Genomic DNA, 20,354 nt, shown 5'->3' on the forward strand with positions numbered 1-20,354 from the left:
GTGACCATATTTTGCTAATTAAAGTTAGTGCATGCTTATATTGCATAAAACTACAAATCCGGTCGCGGTTACCGTAGCCACTGTGTTATGTGACCATATTTTGCTAATTAAAGTTAGTGCATACTTATATTGCATAAAACTACAAATCCGGTCGGGGTTACCGTAGCCACTGTGTTATGTGACCATGTTTTGCTAATTAATGTTAGTGCATACTTATATTGCATAAAACTAAAAATCCGGTCACGGTTACCGTAGCCACTGTGTTATGTGACCATGTTTTGCTAATTAATGTTAGTGCATACTTATATTGCATAAAACTAAAAATCCGGTCGGGGTTACCGTAGCCACTGTGTTATGTGACCATGTTTTGCTAATTAATGTTAGTGCATACTTATATTGCATAAAACTAAAAATCCGGTCGGGGTTACCGTAGCCACTGTGTTATGTGACCATGTTTTGCTAATTAAAGTTACCATGTTTATTGCATAAAACTAAAAATCCGTTACCGTGCACTGTGTTATGTGACTGTATATTGCATAATATTAATAACTAAAAATCCGGTCGTAGCCACTGTGTTATGTGACCATGCATAATTAAACTTAGTGTTATATTGCATATAACCATGTTACCGTAGCCACTGTTATGTACCATGTTTTGCTAGTTAGTGCATACTTATATTGCATATAACTAAAAATCCGGTCGGGGTTACCGTAGCCACTGTGTTATGTGACCATGTTTTGCTAATTAAACTTAGTGCATACTTATATTGCATAAAACTAAAAATCCGGTCACGGTTACCGTAGCCACTGTTATGTGTTATGTGACCATGTTTATTGCATATAACTAAAAATCCGGTCTTACCGTAGCCACTGTGTTATGTGACCATAGTTAGTGCATGCTTATATTGCATAAAACTAAAAATCCGGTCGGGGTTACCGTAGCCACTGTGTTATGTGACCATGTTTTGCTAATTAAACTTAGTGCATACTTATATTGCATAAAACTAAAAATCCGGTCACGGTTACCGTAGCCACTGTGTTATGTGACCATGTTTTGCTAATGTTAGTGCATACTTATATTGCATAAAACTAAAAATCCGGTCGGGGTTACCGTAGCCACTGTGTTATGTGACCATGTTTTGCTAATTAAACTTAGTGCATACTTATATTGCATAAAACTAAAAATCCGGTCACGGTGCAGCCTTACTGGGTAAAACTAAAAAATCCGGTCGGGGTTACCGTAGCCACTGTGTTATGTGACCATGTTTTGCTAATTAAACTTAGTGCATACTTATATTGCATAAAACTAAAAATCCGGTCACGGTTGCCGTAGCCACTGTGTTATGTGACCATGTTTTGCTAATGTTAATGCTTACATTGCATATAACTAAAAAACCCAAACCTACATCCGCTTGATCTGCAGGACAACTGCCCAGACATCCCAAACAGCGGGCAGGAGGACAATGATGGGGACACGAGGGGGGACTCCTGCGACGATGATGACGACAACGACACCGTCTTCGATCTTGCGGTGAGTAGTATAGAACTACAGCACAGGGGCAACCAATCGATATTCTGGAAATATTCTGAAATGAATGTGTTGTAAGGAAATTGTGTAAGAAATGTTTGTTTGCTGCCTTTTTTATGTATGTTCATGTTAGCATGTTTTAAACATCGACTGAATAAATATTATGTCTAAAAAAATGCAAATATTGTGAAAAATACTGGAAACGTCAGCTGATCGTAAGAACTACCGGCCAAAGAGGACTGGGTGGTCCGATTTGGTTGTTTTGGTGATTGGGTGTCACTCTGTTCAGCGTCGCGTATCCTCACTCACGATTTCGGTCACATATAGGCTTGGCCCGAATCCGATTATTTAATGGTCTCGGTGATGTATTTGGATTATTGGTGAAGGGTAACAACATATATTCCGCAACTCCACCTTTTTACCAGGACAACTGCCCGATGGTGTTCAACAACAAACAAGAGGACGTTGACGGAGACGGCATCGGTGATGCATGTGACAACTGCCCTAACAACATGAACGCTGACCAGGCCGACGCCGATGGAGACGGTCAGGGCGACGTCTGTCAAGCGGACTCTGACGGCGATGGCCTATCTGACGCCATTGACAACTGCCCCTATGTCGCTAACCCAGGTGAGTTTAAGCGAACGACAACTTGTGAGGAATGTTTAACTATTTGTCTCTTGTAACGTTTACATGATGATCAGAAACAAATCACAAAAAGAACTTTAACACTGGACGCTAAGATTCTCCGTCTAGTGACGTGGACAAAGCGCCATCGGATAATCAGTAGCATTCCCAAACAGATTCCTTTGGGCGTGAAAAGCAACATAGCTTTGAAAAATATATGAACTGACCACTGAAATTCAGTGACACCAGGTGTTCGAAGAAAAGCGTAAACATATTTTTTTTCAGTTTTAAAACGAATGTAATTGTTTGTCTGTTGGCGGTGACGGTTCCTCGGTTCCTTGCAGGTGTATCATGCCTATGAACAGATTCAACTATACAGTAAAATATTGTCTACATAATGGAGTGAGTTTGGTTTTACGCCGCTTTTAGCAATATTCCAGCAAAACCTCGGCGGGGGACACCAGAAATGGGCTTCACACATTGTACCCATGTGGGGAATCGAACCCGGGTCTTCGACGTGACGAGCGAACGCTTTAACCACAAGGCTACCCCATCACCCTTGTATACATAAAGTCTGTGGCGTCAATGTTCTCAAAAGTATATAAATCGAAATATATCGCGAGTCAAAAGTGCACAATAATCAGTCAATAATCGAGCGTAGACCAGACAATGCAGTGATCAACAGCATCGGTCTACGCAAACGGGATACGATGACGTGTCTCACCACGTGATCCCATTAGTCGCCTCTTACGACAAACATGGGTTGCTGAAAACCAATTCTAACGCGGGTCTTCATGGGGGGTGCATTCTTTGATGCCAAACACCAGGAGGAGTTACAATAGGTGTCATTTTCAAACGTCTGTTCGCATGACGCGGCTCAGGTTCGAGCAATCGACCTTCGCGCTGTATCCACTACGCCACACCTCACATGAATCATGTCCCATGCGTGCCTTCGACGTGATGCATTCGTCACAACTCGAGATCACCTCTTTCCGGGACCAGCAAGAAGACGCGTCCCGGAACAGCACAAGTTGGTCACGAATGTGTCGTGATATTGCATTCGTAACTACTCGTGTCATTCCGGCAGGTTACGGAAAGAGGAGAATAGTTACGAATGGTGATATTGCTGGATAATGCTTAAAGAACCACTAAACTTTGTTTTTTGTTACTCTTTTAACCATTACATATGAAAGATTTGTGGTTAGTCTTATGCGGAACACCAAATTTATTCTTTAAAAACTTGTGGTTAATTAATACCGAGCGATTAAAAGTGGCCAAAAAGTCGCCTGCTTCCCTCTCGCCCGCCAACGAAACCACAGACAGGTTACGTAACTCTGTCGCCAGAGCACTGCAGTGACGTCATATGAGGAACGATTTTCAGTTAGTTGTATAGAAAATGTGTAGCACGCTCATCATTTTGATGATTTCTCGACATCAACGACGACATGCCGAATCGTTGCTTTGTCGTCAATTGCTCCTAGGGGTCGGGCGATGGTGTCCCCATGCACAGATTTCCACAGGACCCCGCAGTTCGTGCGAAATGGGTTATGTTTGTGAGTGCGAAGCGAGCGTTGTGGAAGCCTGAAAAGATATCCTACTTGTGTTCAGATCGCTTCACGGAAGTTAAAGAATCAAAACTACTTACTAGTTGTAGTAAAATATGCATATGATTGATGACCATAAAGATTTTCTATGACACAACTTGTAACATAACGATTTCTTCCTCGGAAGTGAGGTTGTGGTCGAAGTAACAATAATACTGTAAGTAGTATTATATTGACACCCACCTCGCTGCCAGGAGAGAAATTGTCATGTTATACGCTATGTCATGCAAAATCCTATTGGCCATCAATAAAATACATATTTTACTACCAGTAGAAAGTAGTTTTGATTTTGTAACTCGGTGAAAAACAAACCTAAATAGCATTTATCCTCAGACTGGCGGATGTTCCCGACAGGGCGCCGCCATTTTTAAAAATAAAAAAATCTGTTAGAATTAAGGAGATTATAGTTTGTTTACATGAAGTTAGAAAATCAAGACTACTTTCTACTCGTTGTTAAATATGTATTGGAATCATAACCAAACGGATTTTGCATGACACAACTTATAACATAACGATTTCTTCCACGGAAGCGAGGTGGGGGTCGAAGTGACAATACTGCGCGATAAATTTCTTGCTACATTCCAATGGTTAATGTCCACTCACCAGTATGTAGATACTAGTCAATGTGCGTCTTTATATTTGGTCTTATAATCCTCATTAGTTTATTATCAAACTTGTATGCATTTTGAAACTAAATAAAAAGCAGACGATCTGCTGATACTTATAGTGAATTTATAACAGAACTGTAATATCTAGACATTTTATAGTTTGCCAATGTGAATCATAATTCGCACACACACCCTAGTGCATGTTGTCTGTCTCATTACACTTCACGGAGAAAACAATGATTCTGTTGAATGCTACGACAAATGAATAAAAACAAAATGCAAATATTAAAATTAAAACAGATTAAAGTTATAGGAACAATATCAGGCCATTACCTTGTTCGAGGAATTTATCCATCAATATCCACAAAACTGTTCCAAATTATGTGTCTTTTAACAGTTTAATATACGAAAAAGTGATAAATCTTTTCAGGTATTGGTGTATAGTCTCATTGGTCACCCAAGATAGCACATCTGGCAACTTATTGCATAATGTCCGCCTTTCTTTAAAAACAGTAATTTAGTTAGCCAATAATGGGCAATCAATCAATGTATTGCCGGTTAATCCTTTGAAAGAAGGACGTTGTTTTTACGCAGACACCGACACGACAGAGTGTATTCAGTATAGATTAGTAAATCTACATACATAAACACTACCTTTTGACAATTCCGCTGTGTAAGATAAAAGTAATTAATCAATCAGCGTGTTATCGGTTAATCCTTTGATCGATGTTTATAATGTTGAATATTTACTCCAGACACAAGAAATGCCAAATGGGAACCTTTGTCGGGTAATCTAAGTGGTGTTACCACTAATTATACCTGTTATAAATTCATTAACTGACCATCAAGTGAATGATGACAAATAACATGTGTAGGTTTATACCACCTAACACGGGTTACAACGAGGGAGTATTAATTGCTGTATTGCATGTGAAAACTTATGGGCCGACACTGTTTTGAGAATACAAACAGATTTTTACATGACATGATTAAATATCGAGGTAAAACAACACAGAAATGGGATCAATTTGGATCAGTCATTATACAAATAGGGCCTAACGACACCAATCGATTTTGACAGAATCGTCTATGAAAACAAGTTGTAACTCGGAAACTAGGCAAAGCAGGAGACAAAATTAAATGACAGTAGATTGTGAGAACATATAGCTTTCATTTTCCACAACAATTGTCACGATTTCAGGTTTATACAAGCCTGTAAACACGATAATTTACCCCCTAAAATGTAGATGAATTCTGCATCGGCTCTCAAAGCTATTCCTCATATGACGTCACAGAGGCGCGCCGCTCTGATTGGTTGAAATTTCGTTCGCGGGTGAGAATTGTGCACTGTTGTCAAAAAGGTCGATTTAAGTCAATTAAAGGTCGAAATGAGTAGTTTTAATGACGGGGTTTCATTTATAACGATGCCAGTTAGTGATTTATGTATTTGTACCCCCTAGGGTTTATGTGACCTTTAACGGTTTCTTCTTATTCAAACACGTTCCAGGTCAGGCCGACCCTGACGGAGACAGCAAGGGGGACGACTGTGACAACTGCCCGACAGTGGCAAACACCGGACAAGAGGATGTGAACCAGAATGGGATCGGTGATGCATGTGAAAATGGAGACAGGTGAGTGAGTGAGTGAGTATTGCTTAACGCCGTATCAGCAACTTTGCAGCAATTCGCAGCGAGAATTAAGACAGGGGTATGTTTTTTAGCAATCGCATATAGATATACTGGTACAATGTATTGTTGTGGAATGTAAAATAATTATTGAAATAATTTTCACTCCGTAGTAACCAATAATTCTGTCATGAAATAATGCCGATCCAACGTTACATTTCAACTTTCTCAGCCACCAATACGTACCAAAGAGGCCAACCCCGTTTCAAGACTCCGACAAGAAGACGGTACAGGCGACAAATTGTTATATTGAAACTCACTCATATTTTGAGGAGGCCTGTAAATAAATAAAATGGAAAGAAACTGTAGTGATTGATATTATGGGCAAGCCGCAACGACTTGGCCGCCATGATGACATCGACCATCCCTACGGGATGTGAAAGCCCACCTCTTGCTACCATATTAGGTTTCTTGGGACCATGGTAACCCAGATCCCATTGGTGTACAGCCTTGGTGAAATGTCAACTAATATTGTACAGTACTGTGTGTCATGAAACCTTTTCTTGAGGGTCATAGTGAGTGAGTGAGTTTAGTTTTACGCTGCTTTTAGCAATATTCCAGCAATATCACGGCGGGCGGGCTTCACACATTGTACCCATGTGGGGAATCGAACCCAGATCTTCGACGTGACGAGCGAACGCTTTAACCACTCGGCTACCCCACCGCTCCTTGAATGACACAGAGTTGTTGAAAGCATCTACCGATGCTGTAATTACATCCTGTTTAATAATGCAATTTCGTGTTGCTAGGGATGGAGACTCAATTCAGGACAACGTGGACAACTGCCCTGACATCGCCAACTCCGAACAGAGGGATACAGATGGGGATGGGACAGGTTTGTTATGTTTGGTGTTTGATTGTCGCACTCTAACGTAAGAATATCTGAGACGTCCGAGAAAATGGAGATTAGTCCATAGTGTAATATGTATGTCATGTCCGACATTCAATCTTGAATGGGACCTCAAAATTTTGTGGACGTTCATTGTTGCAGGTGACTACTGTGATGATGACTCTGACAACGACGGCATTGCTGACTCTGTAGACAACTGCATGTACGTTCCCAACACAAATCAGGACGATGTGGATGGTAAGTTATGTGTATTAGCCTTGCATCGAAAATGGGGGTTAACGCTGGTATACACCTGATATATCCCGACGTGTCAGATTCATGTGGGTAGAAAGTTCAAAGTGATGCGAAGATTAAACGTATACCTCGATACCTGGCAGAGAAGGTATAATGTCGACAGTTTTGGAAAATGTATCAGGATGGATCTCGTTTTTGGTGAACCTTCTGTGACGTCGCCTTAGATAGTTATGTCGTAGTAGCCATTTCGGAAAGGTCTTGGATTGACAAGGATACTAGTACTTGGTTTGGTAGCCGGTGGTCAAGGGAAGGACAGTTGCCTTCCCTTAGCTGTCAGGATGCGCAAACCGTAGGCTCAAACATTCTGTTCAGTTATGACGAACCGCCTTCGTGGTGTAGTGGTTAGAGCGTCCGCCCGGAGAGCGGAAGGTTGCGGGTTCGATCCCCGGCCGCCCGCGTCATACCAAAAGACGTTAAAATATGGTACTTGTTATTTATTCGCTGCCCTGTGCTCGGCATTAATGGGTACAACAAGGACTGGTATGATGTGTCTGAGTGGGGTATTCAAGCTTAACTGCGGCGTGGTATCTCAGTGAGCCAGCACTATTAAACCAGCTTAAATCTGGGCAAGTACAAGCACATTCGCCAAAGGGTTACGAGCCCCAACCTTCATCACTTTGGTTTTCCTCTGAGGGCAAACATGCATCACTATGATAGAGGCATGATTCAATAGTTAAGTGATGTGGTTCAGTCACACACACACACACACACACACACACGACAGTGGTTAAATCCTTCCCTCGTCACGCCGAAGACCCGGGTTCGATTCCCCACATGGGTACAATATGTGAAGCCCATTTCTGGTGTCCCCCGCCGTGATGTTGCTGGAATATTGCTAAAGCGGTGTAGAACTAACTCACTCACTCACTCCACCCGATCCCGTTTGTATTCTTAAGAATCATGGGCGGTAGAAGCTCAAACGTTACCCGTGTTGCCACGATGTTCTGCAGGTAACCACCGTGGAGATGATTGTGAGAACGACATGGACCAAGACGGGACGATGGACAGAGTGGACAACTGCGTGGAGAACAAGTTCATCAACTTCACCTCCTTCATGGGCTACACGACTGTGGAGTTTTACCCAGGCTGGTCAACTGAAGCCCTCCCTGACTGGAGAGTGTTAGATCAAGGGAGAGAAGTCAGACAGGAGGCCACAACACGGAGACCTATTGCTCTGATAGGTGAGACAAGTTGGTGTTGGGATACCTTGTAAGTTGGTCGATGAAACCAGAACTGAACCTGGCCTTGGTCTCGTTCAGGGTTTTACCATTTTCGGACAAATTGTTTCGTTTGGTTGTTGTTTAACGCCGCACTCAACAATATTCCAGCTATATGGCGGCAGCCTTTAAATAATCGAGTCTGGACAGTGATCAACAGCATGAACATCGATCTACGCAATTGGGTTACGGTGACATGTTCAACCAATTCAGGGAGCCTGACTACCTGATCCCGTTAGTCACCTCTTACGACAAGCATGGTTACTGAAGACCAATCGTAACCCGGATCTACACGGGTATCTGAGTATATTTGGGTAGTATAAGGGTGCGGTGTGTATGGTGGGACAATTCATTATACGTAGCCGGCATGAAAATGTTTATATCCCAGAAACAGTCGACTCTGCATACTATACAACACTGTCCCAGAGCCTGTTCCAACTGTTTCCGGGAAGACAGTCTTTCCAAGACTATGCAATTCAGTTTTCAATTTCATTAAACTCGGGTCGTAGTTTATCTACCGCTAAACAAATCCAAGATACGATTTGTGCGGAACTGATCATATTTTTAATATCGTCACAGAGGTTGTTTATTTTTGGTTTAACACAGCAATCAGCAATATTCCTGCTATATGACGGCGCTGTGACAATCCACCCAGAGATAATAACCAGATACGTGCCCTTTTCCGTGTCATGTTGACAACAAGATTATGTCTTTACAACTGCGTACACCAAAGGTTGACATTAAGATATATACTCATGATAGTCGGGTCTTTTTACAAAATACCGCTTCAGATAGAAGGCCCAACACACTTCATTTAACGGATGTTAGTTCAGGTAAAATGCAGCTTAAGCTTTCTAAATATATTATTCTGTTTAGAAGAGTGTTGGGCGATGTTCTAGCCTGGTGGTAAAAGCGTTCGCCCGTCATGCCGAAGACCCTGGTTCCTTTCCCACATGGGTACAATGAGTGGAGCCCATTCCTGGTGTCCCCCGCAGGAATATTGCTAAAAGCGGCGTAAAACTAGACTCAATCACTCACTCGAAGAATGTGATCTGAAGTGAATCATGCATTTCTGGATTTAGATTAATAAACTATGTTTAACCTCTAGCCAAGTTGTAGAAAATCCGCCTTCATCAGTTTCTTGTAAAACATTACTGTCATGTGAAAATTTGAGTCAGTTTGAATATCCACAGGCCCCCAAGCACTAGATCACATGGACTTTTACGGCACGACGTTTCTGGAGGACGACGTCTGTGAGGGCTTCATCGGCTTCATTTTCGGCTTCCAGTCAGCCCGCAAGTTCTACCTCATCACCTGGAGACAAAACTTTAAGAACTTTGACTATAACGGCGGTATGAAGGGACTGCAGATAAGGGTAGGACATTATGCTTCCAGTAGGGGGAGGATTTCGGGGAACTAGAGAATTTCACGATTACATTTTATCTCACTGCAACACAGATAAAAAGCAAATGATATCATGTCGTACCTGCATCCTCCTATAATTGCATTATTCGACATTACAATGCATCACTTCTATTATTTTGCTGACATGTTCGCAGTATGTGTGGGAATGAAAGATGGATAGATGCGACACAATCGGATGACGTTTGTTGTTTTTACGGACGCATATATTGATCAAATGAATGAGAAACTGTTACAGTGTTTTATTCTGAATCATTTGATATTAATAATATTTGATATTAATCATTTAATGACATCGTTTGATACTGAGGTGCGGTATCTGTGGTAACTATTTATGTTTTAACGTGTTACTGATGTATCACCATAGTGATGTATCACCATAATGATATATCCCCATAATGATATATCACCATAATGATATATCACCATAATGAACACTGGTTTCTAACGCAAGTCTGAAATTTAACTTCCGATTGTTCTACATGAGGTATTTGAGTTCAGGCTTCATGGGGATATATCAATGACATTAAACTGGATATATCGTATATGATTCAGATTGAAACATATTGAAACACATGTTTTTGTTTTGTTTTGCTGTCTAACGTCGAAATACTTCAGTTATAAAACGAATCTTGACCATATAATCCAGTGATTCACATAGTATCGATCTACGTATTTAGGATCGTACCCCATCGCCGTGGAGTGTTGTTTACAATATCTACCACTGATTTGTCTGGTCATGATTCTACTCTTAACAATCCATGACAAAAGCTGGAAGAGCGCCGTCTTGAGTAAACAGCGCCGTCTTGAATAAACAGTGCCGTCTTGAGTAAACAGTGCCGTCTTGAATAAACAGTGCCGTCTTGAATAAACAGCGCCGTCTTGAATAAACAGTGCCGTCTTGAATAAACAGCGCCGTCTTGAATAAACGCCGTCTTGAATAAACAGTGCCGTCTTGAATAAACAGTGCCGTATTGAATAAACAGCGCCGTCTTGTCTCGAATAAACAGCGCCGTCTTGAATAAACAGCGCCGTCTTGTCTCGAATAAACAGCGCCGTCTTGTCTTGAATAAACAGCGCCGTCTTGAATAAACAGCGCCGTCTTGAATAAACAGCGCCGTCTTGCCGCCGTCTTGAAGAAACAGTGCCGTCTTGAATAAACAGCGCCGTCTTGAATAAAAAGCGCCGTCTTGAATAAACAGTGCCGTCCGTCTTGAATAAACAGCGCCGTCCGTCTTGAAGAAACAGCGTCCGTCTTGAATAAACAGCGCCGTCCGTCTTGAATAAACAGCGCCGTCTTGAATAAACAGCATCGTCTTGAATAAACAGCGCCGTCTTGAATAAACAGCGCCGTCTTGAATAAACAGCGCCGTCTTGAATAAACAGCGCCGTCACAAACAAACAAACAACGTGTATCCTTAAAGACACTGGCGCTCTGAAATATATTACGGAAGTGTTGTAAGGTAACTGCTTTCACAAAGAATACGAACTACAGATATACAATAGGTTGTAGTTGTTGTTTGGTTTATCTTGTAGTTGGTGGATGCTGGCTTTGACGTCGGGCTAACATTGGCTAACGCCCTGTACCACGGCGATGACGTTAGTGATGCCACACGCGTCATCTGGCACGACCCTGCTCTCCGCGGATGGGACTGCAACATGGCCTACAGATGGCACATAGTACACCGGCCATCTATAGGATTAATCAGGTACAGATGATATATACATACACTGATATAACGATATTCTTAGTTAAAATTAAGTGCTATTTTGAAATAGAACATTCAATCGCGCCTAAGATCCCCTAAGAATAAAAACATCGGATGTCTTAAAGAAATGAAGTCATAAATTCAAAAGTTGTATGTATTGAAACAAAGAATGGAAACTGTCTCTTGAGACGGTAAATTAATATAAATTAAGCCACAAAGCACTAAAATTCCAAAAATGATGAAGTGATTATTCCGCCTCAAAGCAGAGAACATCCTCGATAATCTCCAGGGTATACGTTACGATAACTCTCACTATAGTGACGTATACCCTGGGGATTATCGAGGATGAGCAGAGAATGGCAATATTGTATGTTTTGAAGAAGTCAATGAAAATATTGTGTCTCTCAAAGCAGTTAACCAAAACACTGTACTTCTTAAGGACGTGAATGAAAAAGTTGTACCAGGATGGAACTTAACAATCTGTTTCAATGCCTTGACAGATGACAGAAGCCTGTTTCATTTCTTTGAATAGGCAAAAAATATAAATAAATAAAAAAATAGAAAGATACAGCGCATATCTTAAAGCAGTGACTCAAGTTTTCAGTAAAATATTGTGTTTTTAAAGCAGTTAATGACATATGTGTATGTCTTAAAGCAGCAAAGATTTGTACAGTCGACTTCAGTTTGTGGCCTCCTTTGGTTATTTTGCCTCTTCACGTGTTCCGACCGCCATGTTGCAGTGTTGAGATCAAGCAGGAGGACAATGTCGTGGTCGACTCCGGCCCTGTCTATGACGCCACCATCCTCGGCGGCAGACTCGGTGTGTTTGTGTTTGACCAGAAAGCCCCGATCTGGTCGAAACTGGAATATCAGTGTAAGAATAGGTGGGTTGTTTAACGCTTATTGAATGTTATTAAGAATAATTGTCCCCCGCCGCAACGCGGAACGGGGAACTATGTATTCAGCGGCGTCCGTCCGTCAGTCCCGATTCTTGTTAACGCGATATGTCTTGAACTGTTGTACCCAATGTCTTCAAACTAGGTGACAGCCTACTTTGGGGGATTACACAGACACCAGTCGATTTGGGTGACCATGACCTTATCTTCAAAGTCACCATGACACTTTGAACACTTATCAAACTCTTGTTAATGTGATATCTCATGCACTGTTGTATCCAATATCTTCAAATTTAGTGACAGCCTACATTGGTAGATTACACAGACACCAGTCGATTAGGGTGACCTTGACCTGATTTTCAAGGTCACCACAACACTTTGACCACTTTTCAAACTCATGTTAACGCGACATCTCATGAACTGTTGTTCCCAATGTCTTCAAATTTGGTGACAGCCTACATTGGGTGATTATGCAGACACCAGTCATTTCAGGCATTTTGTAAGTGACCCAAAAATAAAAAGTAGTAAATATAGATATTCCATTCTTTAGCGGCGGGGGACATTGCCATACCAGTGGCAAACACTTCTTTTCATTTGTTTAAGCTGTTATAAGTAAAACCTTTGTATTTAGTCAAAATGCTTCATGTTGCCATGGCGTCTTTATTACACGTGCGACCTTTGTGGAAAAGACCAGGTAAGATTTTCATTGATTTTTAACGTGGAAAATGGATACGCATTTGTTGTTTTAAAAATCCAAATCCGTTTCCATTGCTGTTTGTATTTTGTAATGAGTATATATATCAACACTTACGCTTTGAGGTCACTTTGATGCCATGTCATGTCTTCAGAATGAACTATGCGTTGTCCCTGGATGGGGTGGATGACTACGTCCAAGTGGGTCGTCTCGAGGACCTGGGAATGGAGAGGAGGTGAGGGAACCGTACTTGAAAACCAGCATGAACAATACTTATCCCCTATAGTATGTTCTATTGAGTGCAAAGCCTAATGCAAAGAATCCAAACGCTATGTTTTAGCTGATAGCTGACCGACATGGCTTGTTTGTATGTTGTTTAACACCGCAGTCAGCAATTTTCCAGCTATAAGACGGCGGTCTGTAAATAAGCAAGTCTGGACCAGACAATCCAGTGATGGAAATCATGAGCATCGATCTGCGCAATTGGGACAACTGACAATATGTCACCAAGTCAGCGAACCTGACCACCCCAATCTCTTTAGTCGCCTCTTACAACAAGCATGGGTTGAAGACCAATTCTAACCGCCGCCATATAGGTGGACTATTGCTGAGTGCGGCGTTAAACAACAAGCCAACCAACTGACAGGACAATCCAGTGACTGGTATTATGATGAATGCCAGGATGCGATGACATCCTCAGTACGCCACGTCACCGAACATAACATCTCTTTCCATGAACAAGCTGATTCAGCAGAACAAGTGTTTTGTTTCCTAGTTTCACGATCGAGGCGCTGATCAAGCTGCCGGCGGGCTACGACGCCACCAAACATCCGATCCTGTGTACCAACAACAGCCTGTTGTGCCTGTATGTGAAGGCCAATGTCCTGCGGGGTCAAGTGATGGACACCGTCATCACTGGCGCCACCACCATCCCCGCGGACACCTGGACCCATGTCGCCCTCAAGTACAATGCTCAGTGTAGGTTCATTCTGAAGATCAGAGTGAGTGAGTGAGTGAGTTTAGTTTTACGCCACACTCAGCAATATCCCAGCTGTATGGCGGCGGTCTGTAAATAATCGAGTCTGGACCTTTCAATCCAGTGATCAACAGCATGAGCATCGATCTGCGCAATTGGGAACCGATGATATGTGTCAACCAAGTCAGCGAGCCTGACCATCCGATCCCGTTAGTCGCCTCTTACGACAAGCATAGTCGCCTTTTATGGCAAGCACATGGGTTGATGAAGACCTATTCTACCCCGGATCTTCACGGGTCGAAGATCAGAGTGAGGGTTTGATGGGGTGTATGGGTGAGGGAGGGAGTATATGACTGTGTGACTGAGTGAGGGAATGTGTGAGGGGTGGAATGTGTGAGTTCCAGAGCGTTGAGTGAGTGAATGAAGAAGTGTGTGAGGGAGTGACTGGGGGAGTGGAGTGACTGAGGGAGTGAGTGAAGAAGAGAGTGAGTGAAAGAGAGTGAGTGAATCGGTGTGACTGAGTGAATGTGATTCTTTGTGAGTGAAGGAGTGAGTGAAGGAGCGTGAGTGAGTGAAGGAGTGAGTGAGTGAGTGAAGGAGTGTGAGTAGTGAGAGTGAGTGAAGGAGTGAGTGAGTGAAGAAGTGTGCGAGTGAAGAAGTGTGCGAGTGAAGGAGTGTGAGTGAGTGAAGGAGTGAGTGAGTGAAGGAGTGAGTAAATCAGTGTGAGTGGAGAATCTATGTGAGTGAAGGAGTGAGTGAGTGAAGAAGTGTGCGAGTGAAGGAGTGTGAGTGAGTGAAGGAGTGAGTGAGTGAATAAGTGTGCGAGTGAAGGAGTGTGAGTGAGTGAAGGAGTGAGTGAGTGAAGAAGTGTGCGAGTGAAGGAGTGAATAAATCAGTGTGACTGAGTGAATGTGATTCTTTGTGAGTGAAGAAGTGTGCGAGTGAAGGAGTGAGTGAGTGAAGAAGCGTGCGAGTGGAGGAGTGTGAGTGACTGAGTGAAGGAGAATCTTTGTGAGTGAAAGAGTGAGAGTGAAGAAGCGTGCGAGTGAAGGAGTGTGAGTGAAGGAGCGTGAGTGAGTGAGTGAAGAAGTGTGCGAGTGAAGGAGTGTGAGTGAGTGAAGAAGTGTGACTGAGTGAATGTGATTCTTTGTGAGTGAGGGAGTGAGTGAGTGAAGAAGTGTGCGAGTGAAGGAGTGTGAGTGTGCGAGTGAAGAAGTGTGCGAGTGAAGGAGTGTGAGTGAGTGAAGAAGTGTGCGAGTGAAGGAGTGAGTGAGTGAAGGAGAATCTTTGTGAGTGAAGGAGTGTATGAGTGAGTGAAGGAGGGTGTGAGTGAGTTAAGGAGGGAGTGAGTGAGTGAAGAAGTGTGCGAGTGAAGGAGTGTGAGTGAGTGAAGGAGTGAGAGTGAAGAAGTGTGCGAGTGAAGGAGTGTGAGTGAGTGAGTGAAGAAGTGTGCAGTGAGTGAGTGAGTGAAGAAGTGTGAGTGACTGAGTGAAGGAGAATCTTTGTGAGTGAAGGAGTGTATGAGTAAGTGAAGGAGGGTGAGTGAGTGAAGGAGTGAGTGAGTGAAGTGTGCGAGTGAAGGAGTGTGAGTGAGTGAGTGAAGGAGTGTGAGTGAGTGAGTGAAGAAGTGTGCGAGTGAAGGAGTGTGAGTGACTGAGTGAAGGAGAATCTTTGTGATTGAAGGAGTGTATGAGTGAGTGAAGGAGTGTATGAGTGAGTGAAGGAGTGAGTGAGTGAAGAAGTGTGAGTGAGTGAGTGAAGGAGAATCTTTGTGAGTGAAGGAGTAAGCGAGTGATGGAGTGTGAGTGTGTGAAGGAGTGTGAGTGACTGAGTGAAGGAGAATCTTTGTGAGTGAAGGAGTGAGTGAGTGAATAAGTGCGAGTGAAGGAGTGTGAGTGAGTGAGTGAAGAAGTGTGCGAGTGAGTGAATAAGTGTGTGAAAGAATGACTGAGTGAGGAAGAGATCGTGAGGGACTGATGGCAGGATCTGCATCACGTAAAACTAGACTTTTAACAATGTGTTTATCAATGTGTTATATCAATGATGTAGATGTCAGTCAACCAACCACAACAACTTCTATGTGTTTCAGTGAGGGAGCTGGATCTGATCGTGAATGGACCCAAAACTACCACAGATGCCCAACTCACATCAGTGGAACCAGGGCTTGTGTGGGTGAGTACCATGAATATCATAACAGACTTCACCACTATTAATAAATAAAACATATATGGAATATCATATTTATCTCAAAAGATAAAATGAACATTTTAACATTTAACATCACCAGAACTAGTTTTAGTTTATCTGAAGAATAATCCCAGTGACAGAGTGGATTTTAAAATAGGTTTCAAATAGGTTTCCTATCGTCAGAGTGAGTGAGTGAAACGTCTATTGTACAAGAAAAGACAAATATCCTCTATGTTTAATTCGTCATTGGTATAATCTTATGTATTTTGGCTGTTTATATGCATGAAACACTTGTCAATAACTCTCTCTCTTACCAGGATGGGAATACGACCCTGTACATTGGTTATGATGGCTCTACCTATCTGAAGGGGGAGATTGATGAGGTAGGTACTCAAAGTATAGTAAACAAAAGGAACAGTTTCAAGGCTTATTTGACAGACATATCGGCAGCTCGGGGCTCCTTCTTTGATACATTAAAGTGAGTGAGTGAGTTTAGTTTTACGCCGCTTTTAGCAATATTCCAGCAATATCACAGCGGGGGACATCAGAAATGGGCTTCACACATTGTGCCCATATGGGGAATCGATCCTGGGTCCTAGACGTGACGAGTAAACGCCTTAACCACTAGGCTACCCTACTGCCCCTCTGATACATAAAGACCGCCTCCGTGGTGTAGTGGTTAGAGCGTCCGCCCGGAGAGCGGAAGGTCGCGGATTCGATCCCCGACCGCGTCATACCAAAAGACGTTAAAATATGGTACTTGTTGGTCCCTGCCTGGCGCTCGGCATTAATGGGTACAACAAGGATTGGTCGGCTCGGAGTCAGTATAATGTGTCTGAGTGGGGTATTCATGCTTCACTGCGGTATGGTATATCCGTGGGCTAGCACTATAAAACCAGCTTAAGTCTGGGCTAGTGCAAGCAGCCGCACATACACATACACACGCATGTACGTCGTCATATTGAGCGAAATATTCTCAAGCACGACGTAAAACCCAATTTCACCTCATCTGATACATAACAATGTATGTTTCATATTAGAGATTCTTCTCTGTGCCACTAAAACCTCGACCTTAAGGTGGACATATAATGGGTCTATCATGCTTCCCTCCATGGGAATCTGTGCTGTCCTACCAATACTGATGAATTTTTAATAATATTTTCACTGAAATCATTTTTTTGCAGACTATGATGGAAATAGTACTGCTATTACGCCCATACATTAATATGTATTCTTTGTGTGAATATATTCTGGTCAGTAGATAGGTTCAAACACATAAAAACGATAACATTTTGAACTAGATGTGTTTTTCCAAATGCTATCCACATAATTTGCCATGAGTGCAATCTTAGTATATTGTGTTTAATTAAACCTATTGCAAGCTATCGTCCTTCACAAGCCCCTTGTGTGCTTATCAGATTAACAGTTTTCATTTAATAATGTGTCCATAATGTGTCCATTTATATAGCGCCAAACTCCACACTAGGTATGCTCATAGCGCTAACAATCAAGGCCATTATTATTTCATGTCAATTTAGGATCAGCCGTAACAGTAAAAAAAGTTAATAAAAATGTCACATCTCAGGATGGTCATACAGCTGGGATACAGCCCCTGATATTAAACTGAACATAATTCTGAATTGACATATTCAGTGATTTTATTCGATGATTCCGTTCCCAGATTCGGATATACAACCTCCAGATGGAAGAACTCACTACCAGCACTGAAGCGAGACACATACACGAGGAGCCGTTCCGCTACCTGCTGGGTGCCCACTATAACATGGAGGAAGCTACCAGTTCATGTACATACCTGGCAGGAGACCCACTTAAAGCGTTTCATGCGTCCAACTTCCGTCATTTTTGTAATGTTTAAGGATCAGCTTTAAAGGTTCTCGAACTGCCGTTTTCACAAAAGCCAAAGACTTTCATAAAAGATGTACATAATCCCCTTCACTATAATGTTGACAACCCCAACAAAAAAACAAAAAACACCAAAAAAACACCAAAAACCCCCCCCAAAAAACCATCATTTGGTTCATAAAAATAACCCCTGTCCGGACCTTTAAACATTATTGATTGAAACCATTTATGGTTTCCCCCCGCCGTGATATAGCTGGAATATTGCTAAAAGCAGCGTAAAACTAAACTCACTCACTATTGATTGAAAGGCCCTCAATCCATTCTTTTGGTAGCCTTAAGAAGTTGGAAATCTCTTTTTCTGTCAAAGTGTTGTGGCAACCACTCGAACCTTAAATGCCAAGCAATTACAAATATGAGGGCTGGTTGATCTGGCTCCGATTTCGAAACAAACTTAAGTCTGTTGTTCTACAGGGTTCTGAGCAATATTCCAGCCATATGACCGCGGTCTGTTAATAGTCTGAACCAGACAATCCAGTGATCAACAGCATTAGCATCAATCTCCGCAACTGGGATACGATGACAAATATGACCGTAGTGTTTGTGCATAAAAAGTTTCATTCCAATTTTAAATGAATCTAAAGAAGCTACTATGGGCTATTTTGGAACACTTAAAACCTGCTACATTCTAATTTAAAAAAAAGAAAGATAAATAAACGTTTTGAATGTTGATCTTCAGATATCAAAATCATATAGTTAAGCATATGATCACAGATACTTTTTGTAATGTATACCACTCAAAAAAGGTTAAAGAACAGACTTTTTAGGAATATAGTTAATGTAACGTCTTTTGCATTGTGAAGTGTATATCTCACCATTCATTAATGTATATTTACATCATGTTTGCAGCAACTGTTCTCAAGGACAAGGGCTACCGAGGACTGGATGCTGTCATCGTAGGACAACCAGGAATAGTTCCTGTAAGTGATGCCAGAGTTATAAACATGCCGTTTTATAGCTCAATTAACTTTTGTAGTTTCTGACATTTAGGACCCCTGAAGATCTGGGTTAGAATTGATCTTCAGTAATCCATGCTTGTCCTAAGGGGCGACTAACGGGATAAGGTGGTCATGCTCGCTGACTTGGTTGACACTGTCATCGTATCCCAATTCCGTAGATCGATGCTCATGCTGTTGATCACTGGATTATATGATCCAGACTCGATTATTTACAGATCGCCCCCATATAGCTGGTATATTGCTGAGTGCGGTGCAAAACTAAACTCACTCACTCACACATTTAGGTGAGCTACAGAGAAAGCTGTGCCACCAAGTATGAAAATACATATGTACTTATCAAAATTTGCTTAAATTTGAAAGATCCATTCTGCAAAACCTGTACACGATGACAATGCACTATGCAGTATGTCCCATCAACACTTTCAGACATTGAAATATGCATGTTCTGCCTTGTTTCTTTATGTTATGGGTACTGGCAGAAAATAATGAACTGTAATTCTTTGTCATTCCAGAGTACTTCTGACCAGAAAGTGTTTGATCTGACCTTCAACTGAACATCGAAGACTGCTTGGCATCGCTCTCATCTCATCCATGTGAAGCCAGTGCATGCTCAATGGGAAATGTCACATCTTGTGCCCTGTTCCTGAAAGCGATCGTAACGCCAAGGTGATCGTAACTGCCATACTTTAACATAGACTTACGACTGTCGTAGCGCTACGATCGCTTTGAGGAACGGGACCCAGCTTTATATTATAATGGGTAATGGGGCGATGGGGTAGCCTACTGGTTAAAGCGTTCACTTGTCACGCCAAAGACCCTGGTTCGATACCCTACATGGGTACAATGTGTAAAGCCCATTTTGCATGTCCCCATCGTGATGTTGCTGGAGTATCGCTAAAAGCGGCGTAGAAACATATTCACTCTCACTACATTGGGTATATGTCCAGAAAAAACCCATCATTTGATAAAATCATTTGGTATTAGATCACAATTAACACTGAAGATAGATCAGCAAGGATAAGATGTGGTCTCATGATAACTGAACTTGGCCCAAACTGTAGAACAATGAGAACATAAATGAACATGTGATATTTCAGGCAACTTGTAAGAATTGATCCAAGTAGTCTTTTTTTAAGTATACTTATAAGAAATTGTAAATTTGTGAACTTAATAATTGGA

General features: G+C 42.0%; 1 protein-coding gene across 1 annotated transcript in view; it reads left to right on the top strand.

Annotated features, from left to right (window-relative positions):
* Window positions 1–19,930, top strand: part of LOC124284975 — a 96,169-nt gene extending 76,239 nt beyond the window's left edge. The window contains 16 exon segments of the mRNA XM_046721104.1: window positions 1,423–1,530; window positions 1,953–2,157; window positions 5,874–5,997; window positions 6,801–6,886; window positions 7,043–7,138; window positions 8,146–8,376; window positions 9,606–9,787; window positions 11,371–11,543; window positions 12,284–12,427; window positions 13,288–13,368; window positions 13,909–14,111; window positions 16,199–16,281; window positions 16,614–16,679; window positions 17,978–18,101; window positions 19,066–19,136; window positions 19,688–19,930. Coding sequence (XP_046577060.1) covers window positions 1,423–1,530; window positions 1,953–2,157; window positions 5,874–5,997; window positions 6,801–6,886; window positions 7,043–7,138; window positions 8,146–8,376; window positions 9,606–9,787; window positions 11,371–11,543; window positions 12,284–12,427; window positions 13,288–13,368; window positions 13,909–14,111; window positions 16,199–16,281; window positions 16,614–16,679; window positions 17,978–18,101; window positions 19,066–19,136; window positions 19,688–19,729 — 2,019 coding nt within the window. The 3' untranslated portion in view covers window positions 19,730–19,930.
* The last annotated feature ends 424 nt before the right edge of the window (window positions 19,931–20,354 follow it).

The sequence above is a fragment of the Haliotis rubra genome, unplaced genomic scaffold (genome assembly GCF_003918875.1).
Source record: "Haliotis rubra isolate DU_JTF1 unplaced genomic scaffold, ASM391887v1 Scf35, whole genome shotgun sequence".
Taxonomy (NCBI): Eukaryota; Metazoa; Mollusca; class Gastropoda; order Lepetellida; family Haliotidae; genus Haliotis; species Haliotis rubra.